This window comes from Gobio gobio (genome assembly GCF_949357685.1).
Source record: "Gobio gobio genome assembly, chromosome: 9".
NCBI lineage: Eukaryota > Metazoa > Chordata > Actinopteri > Cypriniformes > Gobionidae > Gobio > Gobio gobio.
The window spans coordinates 43186750-43209679 of record NC_137115.1 but is presented as its reverse complement, the minus strand read 5'-3'; the positions used below and the strand labels follow the sequence as shown (position 1 = coordinate 43209679).

At 39.9% G+C, this 22930-nt stretch overlaps 1 protein-coding gene across 2 annotated transcripts; it reads right to left on the bottom strand.

Moving 5' to 3' along the window:
• Positions 1-6: 6 nt before the first annotated feature.
• On the bottom strand, positions 7-22661 carry slc24a1 (solute carrier family 24 member 1). Of its 2 annotated transcripts, XM_079825754.1 has the most exons (10): positions 22534-22661; positions 20692-21880; positions 17744-17806; positions 17168-17276; positions 11146-11229; positions 10555-10640; positions 9589-9858; positions 9405-9494; positions 9125-9291; positions 7-5085 (listed from the first exon to the last, which is right to left on the bottom strand). In XM_079825754.1, exons 2-10 carry the CDS (start codon positions 21721-21723, stop codon positions 4836-4838), a joined length of 2151 nt encoding a protein of 716 aa, XP_079681880.1. In that variant the 5' UTR covers positions 21724-21880; positions 22534-22661; the 3' UTR covers positions 7-4835. The 2 variants fall into 2 exon arrangements, with proteins under 2 accessions (XP_079681880.1, XP_079681881.1); XM_079825755.1 differs by lacking the exon at positions 11146-11229 and having other exon boundaries at positions 22534-22640.
• Between the last annotated feature and the right edge of the window lie 269 nt (positions 22662-22930).

Sequence of the window (22930 nt, the reverse complement as noted above, 5' to 3'; positions counted from 1 at the left end):
AAAGGTCGCATTTGAAACTCTGTTTAATTTTGTACTGACCCAACAAGTGAATATTTACAATGAGCAACTCTCAAGAGAGAAATTGACACAATGTGCGACATTCGAAAAGAACAATCATTGCCTCTATTCAGTACTGTTCAAACAGCAGTGTGACATTTGTATGGGAATTCACAACTGTTTATATCAGTCATACTGATTACATAAGAATTTGTAAAGAAGTCTTGTTATATGCTTGAGATTCTACTTTTATGATGGAAAAAGAAATCATATTTTACATACAGCACAATATCTGCATTTAAAATGCTTGCTAATGACAGTTTTCCATGTTACAAAAATAATTCCATTGCAAAATGATTAAATTACATCATTTACAATAAGCTCACAATTTCTCCCAATGTAGTGAATTCTGCAGACACTTTAAAAAGAACTCACCCATAGCTAGCTGAAAACCCACAACATCAAATACAATCACAATATAAAATTCATCAAAACAATTTGGAAACTTTTTCTTTGTTGTAAAATGCTATTTTTCATAATTGGACAAAAAATATAGGCGTAATTTGAGGGTGAGACGGGTTGGACATGTCCCCACACTTTTTGCCAAGGTCAATCTTTTCCCCACCACTTTTGGAAAAGGCGGAAGGCAACAGTGTTCTCGTGGTGCTCGTACACAGTCTTCACACATACCCCTTTTCCACCAAAGCAGAGCCAGAGCTAGATCGGAGCCAGAGCCTAGTTTCTAATCGGTTCTTTGTGTTTCCACACCCAAAGCCCTAGCTCCGAGCCAGGAAAAGTGGTTCTTAAGTAGCACCAAAACATTGCTGGGCTAGAACAGGGCTAGAAGTAAGAACCGATTACGTCAGGCGCTGGGGGCGGGGTCAACAAGATGAACACAAACTTGAGATCCGCCATTGTGAAATAGCAGCTAATGGAGCTAACAGCTACTGTTCGTTTGTAATCTCCGTCTATACAAATTACGGCGAACTGCATGAATGCGTTGGATTCGCTGTGTTTGCGTTGTGTTTTGATGCCGATGTAGGATCGTAAAGCCATGTGAATCAATAGTAACGCAACGTTTGCATTGTTGATGGAAGGCTTGTTCGCAGCGGTGCTGTGCAGAGACCGATCGCCGTATGATAACGAGTCCAGCGAGAGCACATGACTCCTTATGCTTTTGATTCACTCATGCGTTTTTATATCATATGTGGATCGGTCTGGCAAGCGCTGATGCGTCTCGAACAAGCCTGGTGTGTGTGTGTGTGTGTGTGTGTGTTTCCCGGCAGGGTTGCTAGGTTTTCACAACAAACCCGCCCAATTGCTACTCAAAACAAGCCCAATCGCGTTCCAGGGGGGATTCCCCAGTAAAAATCACATTTGGGGGTAAAATATGTGTTTTTTGGCATGGTTGCCTACTAAAATTCGCAATATGGGGCTAAATATCACATAATTGGGGTCGCTTCATCCCGTGGACATGAAAAAACAGCCCGCGGCAAAACCACGGACTTGGCAACATTGCCGCTGCCTCGCTAGCTTTGCTGAGAGAGATGAGACGTATACAGTGACGTAAGACCTGGCTCTGTTGTGGCTCTCAGCCCGTGGAAAAGCAAACGGTTCTTAGAAAGCTCCACAGTCGAACCAACTATGAACTGGGACTAGCTCTGGCTCTGAATTAGCTCTAGCACTGCCTTGGTGGAAAAGGGGTAACAGATGAGCGCTTCAAACTATCGCTGAACGATGTTGCGGAGACACTATTCGTTTCGGTAAAATCACAAAACAAAACACACACAAACGTGTACCTGCCGTTGATATACAATCACTGATGAACATCTTTGGTTTTAATGATTAAATCCGTTAATAAATAAACGGGCGGATTACAACCCAGAACCTCTGGCACCCTTAAAGGGATAGTTCACCCAAAAATGGTAATTCTGTCATAAATACTCTCTCATGGCGTTCCAAACCTGACTTTCGTTCATCTTCGGAACACAAATGAAGATGTTTTTGATGAAATCCGCCCATAGACAGCTATGCAACTGAAACTTTGATGCTTCAAAAAAAAGATTGTAAATTAATCCATATGAATTGAGTGGTTTTGTCCAAAATTTTCTGAAGAGACACGATAGTTTTATATGACGAACAGATTGAATTTAGGCTTTTATTCACATAAACATCACATCAGTTGTGGTAAACCAATGGAAGCTCAAGCATGTTCACTTGATGTACAAGAACCTATATGAGGTTAATTCTGGCGTTACTCATTTGTTCTTGTGTGTCAAGCAGGTTCAGTTAAGTTTCTGTTTCTGTTCGGTGATCAATGTTTATGTGAATAAAAGCCTATAAATTCTGTTCATCATATAAAGTGACCGTGTCCCTTCAGAAAAAAGGGACTAAACCACTCATATGGATTAGTTTTACTATCTCTTTATTAACTTTTTGAAGCGTCAAAGTGTCAGTTGTGTTAGCATAGCCTAGCTGTCAATGGAGGGACAGAAAGCTCTCAGATTTCATCACAAAGATCTCAATTTGTGTTTCGAAGATGAACAAAAGTCTTACAGGTTTGGAACGTCATGAGGGTGAGTATTTAATGACATAAATTTCATTTTTTGGGTGAAATAACCCTTTAACAAAATTTCTGTAGGCTACACAAATAATTAAGGTAGATCTACGTATATTTATACACTAATGTTAAATATGTTTGAGACTTACATATTAGATAGTAGATGTAAGGATGAAAATATCACATTAAACATAAATTCTATGTCAATAAACTCACTCCTGGTTTCACAGACAAGGCTTAAACCTAGCCCCAGACTAAAATGCTTGATGCTGTTTTAACTGAAAGCAACTTACATTGCCATTGTCATTGTTTTGTCTCAAAATGCACACCAGTAATGTTTTTCTCCAAGACATGCTTATAAAAGCTACTTACATATTCTAATTGAGTTATGGCCTAATCCTGGCTTAATCTAAGCCCTGCTTGTGAAACCATGCCTCAATGTAATACCTACTGAGATTTCTCGACATGGTAATGTTTTTATTATTGTACATTTCTGATGTAACCAGTGATTGTGTATGTCGCCACGTTCACACAGAAGTAGAATATGGTTGTCAGTCCTGTATTTGAGTTCTTAATACTGTTCCGTTCACACACAGTTCAGTTATTTACGGGAGTGACAAACACGTTACAGAACCAAACTCACACCCTTTAAATTTTTGGGACTTACAACCGCATTCTCGGAAAACCTGCCCTGTGTGAACGGAATCGGACTCGAGAGAGCCACTCACAAATGCATCTCCCTTGTGTTTTCAACACGCAACCACCCAGATATAAAAACTGCTGCCAGTTAACGAATACTTGATGGATGAACTCGCGGCTTGATTGGACTCTTGTCGTATCAAAAGTGATAAGACTTTTCAGTTTTATGAACATCGCCATCTTTGATATTACTTTGGTCACTGTCGTTATGGTTACTGGTAAAATATATGAGGACTTGACCAATGACTTTATATACAGAAAGATGGTGCACTCATATTACTATGAATGGAAAATGCAACGCGCAATATGGCGAATAAGAATCAATAAGAACACAGAATAAGAGACAATCGCCAATTGGTCATTGCGTCACTGCAGCTGCCGTTAGAAGCCAAGTGGTGCTCACTGCAGAATCAAATGACGTCAAGCTCCACCTCTCTGGACGTCTAACAGGGTGGAGGGATAGAGTTGTGGGTAGGGTTAGGGTGTGGTTGAATATTCTAGCGCCACCCATTTTACATTCGCTCCTCCTCGCTGGACGTCTAGCGAGGGGGAGCTAGACATAAGCTCCACCCATAGAAACAGTCAGTCAGTGTTCTGAGGTGCGCGCTTAAGACTGTGCATGCGCATTAGCTTGGTCCAGCCAGAAAAAAATATTTTTTTGTCCTGATTCGAGCGTTTAGAAACGAAATTTATGAAACAGTTGTCAAATTTCATTCGTGGTGCAAGTGTGATACAGTTTTGGAGAATTTAACGTTTCCCCATTCAAAGAGATAACAGCACTTGCATGCCCGAGAGGCGTTTCAAAGATGGCCGCCAAGTGAAATTATTTGCCTTATATGAAGGGACTTTGGCTTGACTCCCGTTTCATATTCATACAGACAGTATTCGAGATGCCACTGTAAGTTGCTGTTTGAACGGGACATTTCGAGACTCACACCTGTAAGTAAATGCGGTTGTCAATCGCAAAAATTGACAGTGTGAACGTATGTTTTGCATGCAGAAAACAATAGTTGAATTGAATCATCAATTTTCACAAATTATCAAGTGAGAATATAAGAAAATTTGATTTTCCATATTTAGCACTCTGTGGCCCTGTCTCGAATGGAACACTTCTGTGGCCTTTGTTTACGCAATCATAATCATAGTGTGTTTGTCAAGTCCACAGTGCGATAGTTGGGTGTCTTATTTGTCATTTTACAGTTCAAAAGGGTGCTCAAGTGTGCCTCTTTTGCAAAGCCCACACTGGTGGGCCCACATGCAGTCTACTAGCCAACAATCCATATGGCATTACATCACTAAAGTGTGGATACCACAAATGGTGACCATTTGGGACAGGACCTGTGACTTTTCTGTGACATTACTGCATTAATTTGAACACAAGCTGAAAAAATGTGATAGCAGTTATTGCACCCCTTCACAAAAGATCTTGTGTAATACAGAACAAGTCAACACAGTGAGTCCAGGGATGCTTTAAATGTGATACATTATGTGCGAAGTTTTGAAGGACAGGATTGTATTCTCATGGTGGGTGAACGTTTGTGTGAACGTTGGTGAAGGTGTATGAAAACCACAGGTGTGCTCAGATGGACACGGGACATAAAATGATTCGATCCTCTAGCATAACACTGAGCACCAGGAACACAATGTACAGGATGAACATGGTGAATCCCAACACTTTATTCATCCTCCACTTACAGGCAGCGATGGAGATAATGACGAAGAGGAGCATGAGGAAGAGCAGCACAATGGCACAGAACAGCCCATTACTGCTCACAGTCACTGGGGCAAAGGAATGGCAGAACGAGAACATCAGCCAGGGCACTGGCAGCCTGTAACAGAGAGAGGTGATATAATTAAACAAGAAAAAACAAGAATAATTTTTTCGGTATGTACCAACAGAGCGATTGCAAGTGTGATGTTGTGAAATAAACAACAGTTCAAAAACAGGTTAACCTATATTTTAGACACAGTATTACCAGATACTTTATTTTCTATTTTGCTGGGCCATTTTAGTTCCAAACAAAGTCAATGCAGAAACCGTTGCATGTAACAACAGGAATTTGAGCAGGAATTTTTAATGAATTTGAGTTAATGATTCAACAACTCACCCGTTAAAAAAAGGTAGTTCTTAAATGAATCCATTCCTGTTAAGCAAATCACTTGAGTGAATGATTCAAAGACTCACTCAAAACACACAGGGCCACCCTTGAGGTTTTTGCACTTGACTATACTACACTATATTGCCAAAAGTTTTGGGACGCCTGCCTTTACATGCACATAAACTTTAATGACATCCCATTCTTAATCCATAGGGTTTAATATGGAGTTGGCCCACCCTTTGCAGCTATAACAGCTTCAACTCTTCTGGGAAAGCTTTCCACAAGGTTTAGGAGTGTGCTTATGGGAATTTTTGACCATTCTTCTAGAAGCGCATTTGTGAGGTCAGGCACTGATGTTGGATGAGGCCTGGCTCGCAGTCTCCGCTCTTATTCATCCCAAAGGTGTTCTATCGGGTTGAGGTCAGGACTCTGTCCAGGCCAGTCAGGTTCCTCCACACCAAACTCGCTCATCCATGTCTTTATGGACGTTGCTTTGTGCACTGGTGCGCAGTCCTGTTGGAACAGGAAGGGGCCATCCCCGAATTGTTCCCACAAATTTGGGAGCATGAAATTGTCCAAAATGTCTTGGTATGCTGAAGCATTAAGATTTCCTTTCCCTTCACAACCCCACACCATAATGAGGGGCAGTCATGGCCTAATGGTTAGAGAGTCGGACTTGAGTCTAAGGTCTGGCAGGAATTGTCGTGGGGGGAGTGAATAAGTGCTCTCCTAAACCCTCAATACCCCGACTGAGGTGAGACCCCTGAGCAAGGCACCGAACCCCCAACTGCTCCCCGGGCGCTGCAGCAATATGGCTGCCCACTGCTCTGGGTGTGTGTTCACTACTGTGTGTGCGCACTTGGATTGGTTAAATGCAGAGCACAAATTCCAAGTACGGGTCACCATACTTTGCCACACGTCACTTCAATTCACTTAATTCCCCCTCAGCCGAACTTTACACTTAGCACAATGCAGTCAGGCAAGTACCGTTCTCCTGGCAACCGCCGAACCCAGACTCGTCTATGGGATTGCCAGACAGAGTCCAGTGGCGGTGTGCTTTACACCGCTGCATCCCACGCTTTGCATTGCACTTGGTGATGTAAGGCTTGGATGCAGTTGCTCGGCCATGGAAACCCATTCCATGAAGCTCTCAACGCACTGTTCTTGAGCTAATCTGAAGGCCGCACAAAGTTTGGAGGTCTGTAGCTATTGACTCTGCAGAAAGTTGACGACTTCTGCACACTGTGCGCCTCAGCATGCGCTGACCCCGCTCTGTGATTTTACATGGCCTAACACTTCGTGGCTGAGTTGCTGTTGTTCTCAATTGCTTCCACTTTGTTATAATACCACTAACAGTTGACCATGGAATATTTAGTAGTGAGGAAATTTCACGAATGGACTTATTGCACAGGTGACAACCTATCATGGTACCACGCTTGAATTCATTGAGCTCCTGAGAGCGATCCATTCTTTCACAAATGTATGTAGAAGCGTCTGCATGCCTAGTGCTTGATTTTATACACCTGTGGCCATAGAAGTGATTGGAACACCTGAATTCAATGATTTGTAGGGGTGTCCTAATACTTTTGGCAATATAGTGTATTTCCTGTATTTGGCCCAAGTGTTCAAAGTAGGACCGCAAGTGTGAACTTTTGATTATTCGATGGGACACACATAAGGCCCTATTTTAACTAACTAAGTGCATGGTCTGAATCCACTTTTGATATTTTAACAATGGAAATATACGGTAGACGCGCCAGGCGCATGGTCGAGGGTTGTGCCTTAATGAGTCATGGGTGTGTTTTGACTTTCCCAAACTTGGAATAACTTCCCTTCACTCTTGCAATGACATCTCTTCTCTTCTATGATAAGCACGAGGGAGGGACAACCTGTCACTCACATGAAATCACAGCAATAGTAAACTATGATCAAATGATTTAATCAATTCCTGATGGACAAAATCAAAGTCCCGTCCTACATTTTTTGTTGTTCGATTAGTCGTTTCAGTCAGATATACATCGCAATTGGGAAGATTGCAGGTGCTTCTTTGTCCTTCCTAGTCCAGCCCCTCGGAGGCTTGTAGGCTAGATTCTTCCTCAGCATTAAACGCTACAATGAGACGGTCTAGTACAGTATGTCACACATGTTCCCGCCCCACAATCACGGCATGAAAATACTATGAAAACTTAATTTTGAAACAAATACTTTGTGTTAAAAAATCTTTATATTAACTGGCTTTCTTTTAATGCAATACAGTGAATGACAACCGGTCTCCCAGTGGCTCACATTATTGGCAGTTTAGTAAGTGAATAATTTACATCAAAACAAAAGATAACATGCATGTGTGCCTTCATCTCCGAAACATTATTTTTGTCTTACATTTCATAATAAACTCAGACAAGCTCAGAGCCGACTAGTTTTCTGTCAGTTAAGTTTGTGAATTGGAATGTGTGCAAAGAAATGGGAGCTCTAGTGTAGTTCTACCTGGAAGACTCCAATGTCATGTCATTCACTAATTATCTATCTAGCCAATCATTGTTCGTCTTCTGTAGTATATAAGTTCTGTTCCAATCCATTACTATGGTCACAGATACTGACGCTGGCGTTCACCCCTATCCTCCCAACCACCACCAGCACCAGGTCGGTCCCTGTCCATACATCAGGGGGTAGTATCCACCCCTGCCTTCATCTTCAGGCAGGAAATGCAAGCATCCGCTACCCTCCGGATTCGGACTCGGGGCCTACGCCAAAGAACTTTATCATCTATTCGATACTATAAATAAGTCTTATTCAAATGTTTTTCTTGCCTCCTTAGTCTTTCGGTAGAATTGTGGGTGATTGAAGGACACAAAAGATACACTTGATGCATCCTTCAAAATTAGCGGAATGAAAGACACAAAATGAAGGCTGCCATCCAAGGATCCTTCAAATTGATGACGCTTGATGACGTGGCATCCAAGATACGCAGTCTTACTAGGACGCAGCCTTCCGTTTGAGAAGCAACCTACCACTTTACCATTTTTATGACCCGGGGCAGTCTTGTCAAAATAATGCTAATATCATACACTAGAGTTGTGTGGGGTGGGGGTAAAATAAAGGTGATCTGCTGTGACGTCACAATCACCGTGCATTGTGGTTTATGGATCTGCCTGAAGTGTACATGTTGAGGTCAAAATCGAGGGGTTGAGGGTCTGCCCAAATAAACTTCCCTCGTCCACTAGACAAAGTTGAAAACTTCAAAAAGCCCAAGCATACATACAGGCCTATAGAAAGGTTCATAAGTCAAATTCATAAGGAAAAAGCTGTAAAAAATTAAATAAGCTCCATTGCAGATTCCAAGTGGTCAAGGGCTTAAGGCATTCAATTTAAACACATTTCAAGAGTTCCGTCAGTAGAGGGCACTCGTGCAACGTAAGCAATGACGTACATCCGAGTGAACAAGACAGAGGGAAGTTAGCAAGGGAAGGGCATACAAATTGGAGTTAAACGCAGCCTAGGGCTTGTCCACACTTGTTTAATTCCTGAAGGAATCAGTGTTGTCAAACAAATCAGACTCACTCTTTAGAGACTCTTGTTGCCACCTACTGGTGAAACGATGTAACCTGCAGAACGGGTCACTAAAAATCCCTATCACTACACAGTCTCTTTGAAACGGGCAAACACCAGTGGAGTTTACTCAGTGGAAAGAGCCTATCACATTCGACAAGCATATCATTTCCAACTATCAAACACCTGATTCACTGAATATTTAATATTTAATTAGTCTTACCCCATGGTGATGTCAAATATGTTGCTGCCTACAGAGCTTGAGACAGCCATGTCTCCCAAGCCTTTTCGAGCCACAATCACACTGGTGATTAGATCGGGAATTGATGTTCCGGCAGCCAGAATGGTAAGACCCATGATCTCCTCAGAGATGCCAATTGTCTCCCCCACCTAGGAGAGAAAATCTTGATAAATGCTGACTTGATTTGATGTTATATTTGCTAATGCAGTGACATTTAAGTGTCTCCAGATACATTTGAACAAATATTGGTTTCTACACTGACCTGATGTGCCCACCACACCATAAGATAGGAAAATATAGCAATCCATACTATTGAGCCAAGGAAGGTAATGACAAAGAACCTTTTGGATGCCTGTAAAGCACAATATACATGTCAGTTCTATCACATGTGAAAAAGTGGAACAAATATAAATGAAAAACATGTGATGTTTTCTTTTGGTTCTCACAGGGTTTCTGACGTCTGGAACTGTCAGCCACAGTGGAAAGACAATGGGCAACAGAAACAAATATGTGGCCTGCTTGCGTCTAGTGTCTGGCCACTCTAAGGACAGAGGTTCTTCTCCTTCTTCCTCATCTTCATCATCATCATCATCATCATCATCATCGTCACTGTCTTCATCGCTCTCTTCATCACTGTCATCTTCCTCATCCTCATCCTCTGAATTGTCTGAACCTCCTGGCTTCTCTGAGCCTCCTTCTGCTGCAGCGTCTCCTTCCTTAACACAGAGCAAGAAAGAGACATAATAACATAATACCCACACAGAAAATAAAGAATAAGGAGAACAAAGTAATAGTTCCCCCCAAAATTGAAGTTTTATCATAATTTACTCATTTAGCTCTTAATTTGTTCCAAACCACTAAGACTTTCGTTCTTCTGTGGAACACAGACGGCTCGCTCTTTTCCATGCAATTATAATAAATAGGGACGAGAGCTTTAGAGTTCGAGATGAGAACCAGGTCCAAATTGTGAATGAATAATTCAGACCAGTTTTGGAAACTGAAAACTGATTTATCCAAAAATCTGACTGAAAAGAATGATTAGGTCATTAAGTAGACATTTATACTTCTCTTCTAAACACAACATGGAGAATAACAACTCCTTCTGTCCTTTTTTTAAGCTTGAAAGCTCCAGTTCTCCGTTATTGTATTGGCATTCTAGAACATTCTTCAAAGCTTTTCCTTTTGTGTTCCACAGAGGAAAGAAAGTCATGATAAGAGGGTGAGTAAATGATGACAGACTTTTCATTTCTGGGTGAACTATTCCTTAAATATAAATCACATACTATGTTTGACATATCATCTTTGTCCGCTTTACAACAAGGTAAAGAATTGATAAGCTCATTAAAAGCACACAAGCGTCTCAGAGCTCCTGCTTCATCTTCATAACTTTTTTTGAGAAGCAATTGGCCCACCTTTTGTGCCTCAGGCTTTTGACTGGCATCTTCTTCCTTGGCTCCTGGAGCCGCGTCTTCCTTGGGCTGCACCGTCTGAATATCACCTTATTTAACCCAGGATGATAAAATATCAATCAAGTTAGCGTTTACTTTAGCAATACTACAAGCTCCTCTCAGATGTGGAGTGAAGATTTCCTCAATAGGAGTGAGTAATGTTGCTATATCATTTGGCGGCAATTTCAAAAGCCACAGTTGCTTCACAAGATAATCTGCTTTGATTCCAAGCCATTCATGCTTAATTCATGAGATGGAGCTTGGTCATTATGTCAGCTAATGTGTAAAGCAGCTCTCAAGTAGAAACAAAAGGTGGAAATATGGAATGTGGGATGCTGTGTAGAGGGTAAAATGGGCCAAACTCCTGGCAGCGTGCCCTCTCTTTGTACCTTTCATCCAGCACACAGCTGGTACGTTAGCGCTTGTGGAAATGCAACATTAATAACCATTTTGAATATGCAACGGAGCTCATCTGTGAGGTAGGACAATGCACCATCCTGTCTACAAAGCTCTGTGCAATCATAATAGAACAGACTAAGATTATTAAAATCTCACCTTCACCAGATTTTTCCTTCTTTTTGTTCTCTACTTTCCCCCGGGCCATGTCGTTCAAAATCTGAGCCTTGTCTTTAAATTTCACTGCAAACCAGGAAAGGAAGAATATAGCTTGAATGTATACTTTCACTGACACTGTCAGGGTCAACAATAACAGTACCACAAATTACAAAAGCCCTAATTTCACAGACGTAATACAAAACGTCACTTTCTCACGTCATCTCACTGGCTACTACGAGAAAGCAATCACATCACAAGAATAACATCACAAACACTAAGCCCCTTACCTTTACGTTCCAAAGCGCTTCTAGCCTTTGCATCTCCATTAAACACTGACTCTAATGAGTAAAAGTAGATTCATATACAATAAATACCATGATGAGTTTTACAAATGCATCTTCAAATGCCCTTCAAAACTTCTCGTCTGCACTGACCAACAAGCGGCATTGTTAAATGTTAGAAGTTCATACTTGGATTTATGCATGAAAAATGTGGACAGGTCAAAGAATAAATGCATAAGTGTGAATTTCATGAAAAATGTCAAGAAATGTTTGGGTCTGATTTCTTGAATTATGACATTATTTTTTGTAACAAATTATTTCACAATCCGTAAATCTATAGTATTATTTGATATATTTATATTTAAAGATTGTTGATTGTTATTGTCAGGTTTATGTCATTTTGACATTCTGTTTTGTTTAATTTTTTTCCTGTTTTTCCGCTCTGTTTAGTTTCAGTTTCCCTGGTTGCTCATTACTCCCTAGTTTGTTTCTATATTACTTATGATTTGCAACTGTGTCTCATATAGTTCTCAGTTTATTTATGCTCCCTGTTTGGTTTTGTCCTTTGTTGGTTATCGTATTTGTTTGATGTGTGAACGTTGATTAAAGAACTGAGGGGGCGTTACAACTTTACGCAACACCATTTTCATAAAAAATATGAAAACTTTTTTATGTGTTTTGGTCTTTTATTTACACAACAACAGTATTTTGGGGGCCTGAAAACGCAAACTTTTAAAAATGGGTTTTATGCTGCGTTCACACCGAACGCGAATAGAGCGTCTGACGCGAGTGATTTCCATGTTAAGTCAATGGAAAGGCGCGTTGATGCGCGTCTGGAGGTCCTGCGGCGCGTTAGACGCGGTTTGCGCGGCGCGATGGACGTGAATTGAGCGTCTTGCACGATACGTGCGTTATGCGCGAGTGGTGCTTTTTGTGCATTCACGCGTTTGAAGCTAATTCGAGTTGAAAAATCTGAACTTTGCCTTCAATTCGTGCCGCATTAACCAATCAAGAGCCTGCTTGCTCCTGTCACGTGGTAAAGTGACGTGATGAGAAACCCTGCATAATTTAAAAATACTACTATTGTGTCACAAAATGTAGTTTTAAGACTTTTTCAGGTGAGAATGTAGTTGTTTAAAGCTCGAATCTGTGGTTTATTTATAAAGAGAGCGCCTATTTAAAAAAAATAATCTTGTGTTTTTGGTAGTGCTGTCAGTTAAACGCGTTATTAACGCCGTTAACGCAAACCTATTTTAACGGCGTTAATTTTTTTATCGCGAGATTAACGTTCTTTTTGGTCTAACAAACTTTGTAGTTTTTTCACATGCTGTTGCAACAACTAGTAACGTTAGAAAAACTACAACACCACTCCGGGTGTAGCTAGACCGGAAACAAAACATCAGGCACGCTGCGGCTGCCCACACTTGTTTGGGCCATTAAAAGAGTAGACGTGGATGGCAAGCGTGAGATGCCGAAATGAGAAACGTATTAAGCCATGGTTTAACTCAGCGGTCTTCAACTAAAAGTGCTTGTCTTGAGCGCTGCTTTCTGCTCTGATGGTGCGTAGCCTACACACCGGACGCGAATGAAGCGTTTTGCGCGAGTGATTTAAGTCAATGCAAAGACGCAAATAGACATTCTGCGGCGCGAATTAAGCGGCGTGCATGTCGCGTCATTCGCGTCCGGTGTGAGCGCACCATCAGTCTCTTCTTCACTGCATGCTTGACCGCGCGTCTGGGTCTGAACGTAGTAACCTCAGTTGCCAAGTCCGCGTATAACACGCGACTTTGGGCTTCTTTTTTTGGCAAGTCGCGTTAAGAAATCACGAGTCGCGGGTTGCGGTTTTTTGGGCTTATTTAAAAAATGTGGTTGCTTGTTAGGAAAATATAATAAGCAACTTCGTTTCTTTACATTTATGGTCGCTGTTTTGTCCAATACATTGACTGACACTGTCTTCTCACAGCTAATAGGCATTCAGTGCAACGATACAAGTGCTGTAATAATCCGTCCTCAAATATCCCGCTTCCTTCTCCCCTTCATTGAAGAAAAATTACATTCAACGTGCAGGTATGTGACGTTATAAATGCACGTAATGATAGTTAGTAGACTTAAATAGACGTATACATTTTTACAAACAATACCACCAGCAGTGTACAGAGATGGAGAGGAAACAGGGAGGAGAGGCACCTATAATTTAATTAAACAAATATTTTTGTAATGTATTTAAAATTACAGGCTATTATAAAAAAACAAGTCTACTAATAATAACAGTAGGTATGGTTCGAATTTATTTTATTTTAAATATGTGGCTATATTGCAGCGCTCCCTTAGTGCTTGTGTCCCAATGTACTATCCATCCTAAATAGTGTGACATTAGTAATTTTCAGTAGCCTACTATTTAGGGCAGATAGTGTGCACAATGAGACGCAGGGCTTGTCTTTTTCACGGTTTGCAGTGTGTGTGTTCACATTACTGCCCCTAATATGTGTGCACTAACTCCGACTATGGGTTACCATAATTGGCCTTCATGTCACTTTTTCGCTTTTTCCATCTCCAAACCTCTTCTGTTCACATCTGATCAGAGGATATTGTGTGTCCTTTATTGCAATTTGATGATTTTTGTAAAATCACATCTGTTTTTGCTTTTCACACTCTGAGAGGTTTCAGTTTCATATGTTGCTCATTTATTGATAAAAAAAAAATAATTAATTAAATAATATAATAATATTGGGCTTGTTTTGGGCTTGTTTTTGAAGCTGCGGTTGCTTATTTGTCTCGCGAGAGTTGGCAACACTGGTAGTAACAGTGAGCATTGCAACGTTAACTGTTTCATAACGTCAAAAGGCTTCGCGGTCCGGATGGACGCATCTCGCGGTCCGGAGTTCACTAGTTGGCGACCCCTGGTTTAACTGCACTATAGGCGGAGTCCTAGTTTACCTTGCATGTGCACTTTGTAATTTTATTTTGTATCACCCTGTTTTGATCCCTTAGAAAGGGCTGTTGAAGGGGCTGTTTGTGCAACAAAGTATTTTTTTCACCCTTTTATTGATGGACAGTGCTACATTGTGTGAGCGATTATTTGCTCCAAGTGTGAATGACTGCTTCAAGTGAGAATGTTGGTGTGAAATCGAACACTACAGTATGCCAATGTTGTTTTCAATAAAACAAACATTTGAACAAAGCAAGCCGATCCACTTTTCTATGTTGATAAGAGCATTAAAATAAGAAAAAATAATGGGACAAAAAGAAATGGGGCATTTAGAATAAATAAAAATGTGCGATTAATTGTGAGTTAACTATGGCATTAATGCGATTAATCGCGATTAAATATTTTAATCGTTTGACAGCACTAGTTTTTGGAGTTGTGAGATCCAGGCGATCACCGGGCGCTCAGCGCTCATTAACCCCGGCGAGAGCAGCCTTTCCTAGGCCAGTCCTTCTGATGTTTGCCGCTGGCTCTGATGTCCTGTAGTGGTTCGTCTTGTGTGGATCTAACGGGCAATCTTTGGTGTCATGAATCTATAATTTGTTGTCTGCCAAATCGTTTTGACTGAGGGCAAAGAGATGTTCCATTACTTTATTTTTTTAAGGATATTTAAATATACATGCAGTGAAGACAATGTAGGAGTTGCCTGGACCACATTTGTATGGCTATTTATGTTTAATATATATTTTTAAAGAAAATGAAAAGAGGCAGAGGTGTTTTATGACATATATTTCTCCTGGAGCACCTTGAATGCGCGTTTATTTAGCTTCAAACGCTCAATTTTTACGTGCGTTCAATTCGCTGTGGACACGCGAATGGATTCAAAATGTTCAAGCGTCCAACTAGATGCGATTTTGACGCTCTATTTGCGTTCGGTGTGAACGCAGCATTAAAGTGCAAGTTTTCAAACTGCAAGTCTCTTTCTTCACAAAGTGACATCGCCAACTACTGGCCTGTCATGCATAATACAGCGTTTGTAGTCGTTTCGTGGATCCGTGTGACTGTGAACGGATCATTTTGACAATGTTGATTGATGCCTGTACGCGAAAAATGCTATGGAAAAACGTTTCCATTTTTAGTACATCGTTGCCATATAAACATACCCAGACTGTCTTTAGTTTCTACGTTACGCATCTTGGATTACTACACATATTGTGAGTGTGTGACAGTTAGTTACTGTTTACTGTATGCATTTTTTGAGAGTATGCAGCATATGTATTTTTAGATGTTTTTAAGAATTATTTTTTTTTGCCTGTCATGAAAACAAACAATAAAAATGTATCTAATAGATCTCACCAATAGTTTTATTTATTTAAGATTAAGATATTTTCGGTTATTTTGGGGGTGAAATTTGACCCAGACATTTTCTTGTGAGATTTAAATGACTCAATCAGAGTATACAGAGTATATTAAGGCAGTGCAATTGAGGTCCTTTTAAACTAGATGTTAAGTGCTTGTCAGTTATTTCTGAACCCAACTGAGGATATCTACTAATGAACCTTTACATTTGTCTCATTGACTACAGCAGGGACCCTATCACAATAACAGGATTGAGCTGCTGGAGCCTGTCTCTCATCCAGCCTTTATGAGCTCAATCAAAAGCAGCTTAATGATGGAGCAGCACAGTACTAGGAGGTTTTTGTTAGGACCCTGAGAGCGCAGGTGCTGCGCAGCCACCTGAGGACAGGCTGAAGGTCAAGGGGACCAACCCCAGCCATCAAACCACTGACCCACCGGGACCTCAGCACCAGGGCTTCTGCTTTACACGTATGCATTTTTGTGATGCTAAAATTACAGTTTCTGCAGACAATTTCTCTTGTTAGAGAACATATGTGCAATGTGAAAATAATATAGTGCATTACTTAAATAGTGACATACACATTGATTTGACTTGACAAAATGTCATAGAGCCACTGCGGTGGGCCCATCCCTTGTCTCACTACTATGAATCACTCTCCACTCCATAGACTGAGAAAGAGCTATTTATCTTCTTAGTATCAATCTGGATTTAGTGCTGTCATCATATGGAACACGCTTTGCTAATCCATTTGTACTAGGAGAAGGACAAATGGACTCTCCTGCTACAGTTCTGAACTTCTTACAGCACATGCCTGTGTGAATATAGGCCTACATCATATGATTGGAATTTGATCTATATACAATTTCTGTTTCGATATACATAACAGTCTGTAAAAGGGGGAGTAACCATAAAAAAATTCAGAAGCAATTCCATTAAACCATTAGTGCTCAATCAATCACTTTGTACAAATAGCATACTTTGAGTATTCAAGTATTAAATGAGCACTACATTCTTATCATATACTTTTCCTGATCTTTTAATGTTAACATTTACTCAAAAACATATGGAAAATCTTTGTGAACAGCTTTCACATCATTTCTGAAAGGCATAGTTTCATAAAAAAAATGTAATTCTGTCATAATCCTCTCACCCTCCTGTTGTTCCAAAACTGTATGACTTTCTTTCTTCAGTGAAACACAGAAGATAACCTATATTTTGAGAATTGTGTTTCTTTGTCCATACAATGGAAGTCAATGGTTTGGTTCCCAATGTTCTGCAGAAGGAAGTCAGTCATGCAGGTTTGGAACGACGTGAGGGTGAATAAATAATGACAGAATTTTAATTTATGGGTGGACTATTGCTTTAAACCACCAGAATAGAATTTTGTAACGCTTCCGTGCAGTGTTTGCTTAATGAGTTATCATTATGAGGGTTCAGACACTGAAGGGCTCTTACCCTCTCCAAGAGGATCCAGTGTGTGAATCATCAGTTGGAAGATGGTGTTCCTCATGGTGCTGTTGTGCAGAGAGGCAGAACTGCCCCCGCGCTGCAGTGTGGGCTTCAGCTACACGAGACAGGGGAAATAGGATCGCACACTAAATGATCATGTCGAAATAATTCATATCTGAACCTGCAAATTCTGTTTGCAAAGTGTACTTCAGAATAAAAATCATTTAAATATGTTATTTCAGTAACGGTATGTTATTAAGTATATTGCTTAAAATAATAATCCCATATTCATTTGACTGGACATGTGAAATGCATCCAATCTTATCAATACTATCATGTGTGTATCTGTTGTGTCTTCTTGTTAAAGGTGATGTGTCATTTTTGGGATGTTAGAATGCTTCCTCATATCTTAGCTTGACAACTATAAAAAGCCATTTGTAGACTGGTTTCCCAGAAAAGTTCATATATGTTGGCTATTAAAACACTGCTATGTTCACTGCCTCAACCTAGTCAAGTTCCATTTGGTGACAATAGTGCTATGTTTATTCATACATTAACATGTATTTGCATATTTTTGATAACCTTTAATCGATTCTTGTCTTCTGGTTCAGGCGGCCTGTTCTCCTCCTCTGCAGTCGCATTGTCCTGTGTGCAAAAACAATTTGAAACATTACCGAGGATTGATTTGACCTTTGACTTTCACTTCTCATTCTACTGTTTGAAGAATAAAAGTGACTATTCTGTTGCAAAGTTGATAAAGTTTTCATTCACATGCCCTCATAGACTAAAAGGAGACCAATCAATATATTTCATTTATTTAACAAAGAGCGTGTAGCATACAGGTTTATTAATATTGTAAATTATCTTTAATTTTTATATTTTCCATTTAATTTTAGTTTGTTTTAGTAATTTTGTTATGTCTTTAGCCACTTTTTAGTGCTTCAAACTTTTTATTGGATTTTATTTCAGGTAATTGCCAAGGCAACATTCTAATTTGACCAATTGTTTTTTTTTTACATTTTCTAATATTTACATTTCATGTCATCTTTATTTATAGCAAAAACTAATTTAATAGTTAACAATAACAACATACGTGAGCAACCAAATATATGAAATTCTGCAATTTATCAGTACTGCTATACTTGTTAGTTATCTGTGATAAATTCAATTTAGTGGGTTTAGTTTGACAGAGATCTAGGTCCTCTGGTCTAGTAAGCCGTCTTACACTATATAAGCTTCAATCACACTTATCAGATTTAAACACTCTATATGTTACACAGTTTGTACATCACAGCAGACCCTCATAGGATTAAGTGAAAGTCTTTGGATCAGAGAGCCAGAGTGTCATAATTTTACCAGTCCAGAGGGTCTCTAACAGTTATTTTGATCACATGGATGATTAATGATATCCCTCAACTTATTAATATTCGTTTTTTACAGCATGAGACACATTTACAATAACCCATAGACTGTCACTGCAGCTTAAATCTCCTTCTCAGGTGAGTGTGATCACAGAGATGTTATGACAGATTATCAAGTGTTGATCTCTCTAAACCTCCCTCTCACCACAGCTTCTAAGCTGAGGGATGTTCAGGATGAAGAAAGGAACTTGTGAAAATGACTACACAATTTTATTAAGTGATGCGATAGTGTCACTAAATCAGATGAGGCTGTCACTGTGAGCCAAATGCACCTGCTCCAAATACCTCGCCTGTTACAAGACAACTCATTAACAACGTCTGGCCCCAGCAGACACAAGAGATCCTTTTCATTTCTGTTTATCAAAGGAAAACGCAAACCCATGCGTATCTGTTCAATGAATAAACATAAGTGACTCACATTCACCTGAGTGGGATGCTATTATATCTCTGCTACCGCGTCCATGAGCAGATATTATAGTGGTTCCTCATCACTAGAAGGTATACCACAGCAGAAATCATCAACACTGTCCAAAACAGAAATAAATGTTTCTGTGATAAATATTATTATTAAAATGCTATGCACATTTCTAACATGCAAATCCATGTTCTTGAAGCAAAAGAAGGTAGAGCATGGTGCTAATTATGCACAGTGTTTTGGTTTTGAATCCCACAGCTGATAAAATGTGTATTAAATCAAATAAGGGTCTCCAAAATGAATGATTGTAAATAATGTGACCAGCAATGCTGAATGTGCTCTTTTTTTCTTTATAATTTACAAACTCAATGAGCATGAGCATGATTGTCATTTCTGAATTAAAATGAATTTTGATTTGGTGCATAAAATCATATCAGAGTTATACAAATGTCCTGATAACATAATGCAGGAAAAAGCTATATTAAAAGAATGAAATTACTGAAAAGAAAACCTTAGTAGTAGTTTGACATAACCTTTCATTATTATTCCGTATATATATATATATATATATATATATATATATATATATATATATATATATATATATATATATATATATATATATATATATATAGGTGGCAGATTAGGACAATGCTAAGGGTGAATTTTGGTGCTCTGAAAGCAAGCCTGCAAACAACAAATTCTCCATGCCAAGTCCCCCACACTTATAATAAAGTACTCAAATTAAATAAAGTTTAATCCTTATTAAAGTTACAAAAATGTTATTCAGTGAAGAGCAGGGAGTGATTTCTGTGTATTTTATAGTTTGATTAACATTAAAAACACAGACAGCTGCAAAAATGTTAGGCTGCTGTCACTGACTAATGCATGGATCCAATATAATGATACACATGTGTTCTTTCTCTACTGCTTACTTTTAAGCCATAACTGTTTACTTGGATACTCGCAAAGACAGCATTTTGAGATAAATTTGTGTGAATTTGTCCATTCAGGCGCAAGAAGATGTGAAAGAGAATTAATTGTATTATTTGCACGCAGTTGTGTGTGCTTCGGATGTATGCGCACACAAAACTTCTCACATGGTGCGCGCAAGTTATCTTTCGCTTGAATGCTTAAATTGGCTTGAAAACGCATGCAAATGATACACTTTTGTTCCTTCAACTGTCCGAAACGTCTTTCACGTTGAAAGGCGCCCCTGCATCCGCCATGTTAAGCACTGAATGAATGACAAGGTCGCCGATGTTGCGCAAAGTAAATAAAAGGATGACATGTAGTAAAGAAGACTAGAAATAAGAGTAATGTCAATCAGATATTATTTTCAATGTTTGCATAAATAAATACGGGAAAAAGAATGATTCAAATCAACCACATTTTAAAAAATTATTAATCGATTAATCGCCCAGGGGGGACCTGAATGGGATGCTGGTTGCTAGTCCCCAGCATGGGTAGTGGGAGTTCTGGAGGACCAGCTACACCACCTCAGTTGTCAGCATGACTATGCAGGTCCACTAGCTTGACCAGCACTATACCAGCATAAATCAGCATGGACCAACATGGAATTCCTGCTGGTGTATGTTTGATTTTTCAGTAGGGTTTTGTGCTATTGGCCCAAATATCTGACCCAAAGACTAATTCTAATCCTATGTATTATTGGCAAAAGTAATGAGGCGTACCTTCTCAGGTTCTTCCACCGCGATGACTTTGACAATGTTCTTGTGCTTCCTGAGCTGAGATTTAAAGGCATGCTCTATTTGAACATTGAACTTCATGAAAGTAACATAGAGAGCATATCCGCACACCAGCATCATACTCTCCCACCACATAATGGTGTTGTCCAAGAAGAAGATGATGAGCATGATGAGGTCGAGGATGTAGAATGACACGTCCCGAAAGAGAGGCCACCAGGTGAGGTGAAGCATCTCCCGGGAAAACAGCGCACACATTCCGATCACAAACAGGATGTTAAAGACAGCCGAGCCTACAATGGTCCCAATGCCCACATTGCTATGAGAAATGAAGACACCGATCAAGGAAGTGAAAAGTTCGGGGGCAGAGCCTCCAGCTGCCATAAAGGTCGCTCCAGCCACATCATCTGAGATCGCCAGTTTGTCTGTGATAACCCCCAATGTAGGGACGAAAAACTCATCGCAGACAATGGCCAAAGAAACAAACATATATATCATTCCAAAGATGTGGAGCATGACCCAGCCTCTGCGTCGCTCCTCAATGGAGAAGATGTCCTCCGGGTATTCGCCCTTTATGTGTGGTGCCTCTCCAGGACTGGATGCTGTAGTGTTGGGCACCTGAGTGGTCGGTTCGGTTACTGGAGAAGGAACTGGGGTGGGTTTTGGGAGGTTTGGATCCACATAAATGCAATGGACAATTGTCCTGTTTGTGGTTGTTGTAGGCGTCTCTGTTGTAGATGTTGTTTGGACGGGTATATTTGCTGCTGACTCTGACGGCTGGACCCCATCTGTGTGGTTGGTGTTCTTTGGCTCAACAGTGGTCAAACTAGTCATCTCCAACAGTCCTGGTTCCGGAACAAGTCCAGAGCCCTCATCAGGTTCCCCTGATATCTGGGGCTCTGGCCAGGGTTCTGGAAGCCTGGCTCTGATAGTGAGTTGATATAAAGAACAAAGGAAAACCCCAGACAGAAGAAATATAATCCGGCTGAGCTGCAGTCTCTTTCTTCGAGTCAGGAACATTTTCTAGTATGTTTCCTAAAGGGCACTGAGTTGTTTTTTAGGGCAATGACACCCAGAACATCCAGAATTTCCCCCCAAAAGATGCAGGGGTATGCAGGACTCTCTCTCAGACCGTTTCATCTCATTTTCTCTGTGGTGCAGGTTTCCTCTCACAGACCTTACAGTAGATAAAAGGAGGAATACTGAGTGCAACAGTTGTATACAGACAACACTGAATGTAGGATCAGCAGATTACAGTTTCTTCTAATACTTTTATCTCATCTAACCAACACATTGCATTTGGATTAAATCAATAATATTTGATCAATTCTAGCTTTTCAAAAATCTAAACGAGTGGCACACTGCGTGGTTTACATGGTTAGGAAAAATATCTCGCCATAAAAAGGCAAAAAAGTGCCCCTGTAAATACATTCCAATGAACGAATATCGTCCCTTAATAATAGTAATACAAACTTGACACTACGTCTAAATGAATTAGTTATTAAGAAACATTTCAGTCTAATAGCATGGAAAATATCAGTCTAATTTCTATTATAGTTTCTGTCAACCCTTAATAAGAATAGCAGTGTCATTGCAAGAAGCAGCTTAAAAACAATAAAACATTAAGTATTTTGAAAAGAAAACAACAGTAGCATGAACACCGAAATGTAAAGTGTGACTGGCAGCAGACTAGCCTATTTTTATATCAGCATTGGGCTATAAAAAAAATCCTAATATGGATAAATTAATCTTTAACAGTTAACAGTTTAAATTAAAACTTCCTCTGCTGTAAAAAATAATAATAATTCAGAACACGCTAGAGAAACCTACCGGTTGCAGGGCGATGCGCGCGGCGGTGAGTGGAGCTGCTGTCTCACAGCTGGGCTGTCGGGAGAGGCACGGATGCTGTGAGCGCTGCTATAGGTCAAGCAGGACGCACCGCAGGACAGCTCTTCAGCGTGGATCAGCACAATACCTAATACCTGAAGTCTGTTAAGAGGATTAGATGTACTCTCTCCCCACACTCTCATTACGTCTTGAACCGTTTTATCCTAATTATTTAGCTGATATATGTCTCATTCATAATTTTAAAAAGTGAATACACATGAAAATTGGTTAATTAAAAATACAAACTAAAGTCTAAACCAACTTTTTGAGCCTATTGTATTATTGCATAACTATGGTTATATATTATGGATTACAGATTAGTGATACATTGACCCACAGT

Bases quoted from the DNA above. Each gene is read 5' to 3' on its own strand.
- slc24a1 (XM_079825754.1), bottom strand. From the start codon at position 21,723: ATGTTCCTGACTCGAAGAAAGAGACTGCAGCTCAGCCGGATTATATTT. The intron at 17,277-17,743 runs GTTATCAAAAAT...TGTCTCGTGTAG, and splicing joins AAGACAAGAATCGATTAAAG to CTGAAGCCCACACTGCAGCG. The intron at 11,230-17,167 runs GTAAGAGCCCTT...CCTGGTTTGCAG, and splicing joins ACTGGATCCTCTTGGAGAGG to TGAAATTTAAAGACAAGGCT.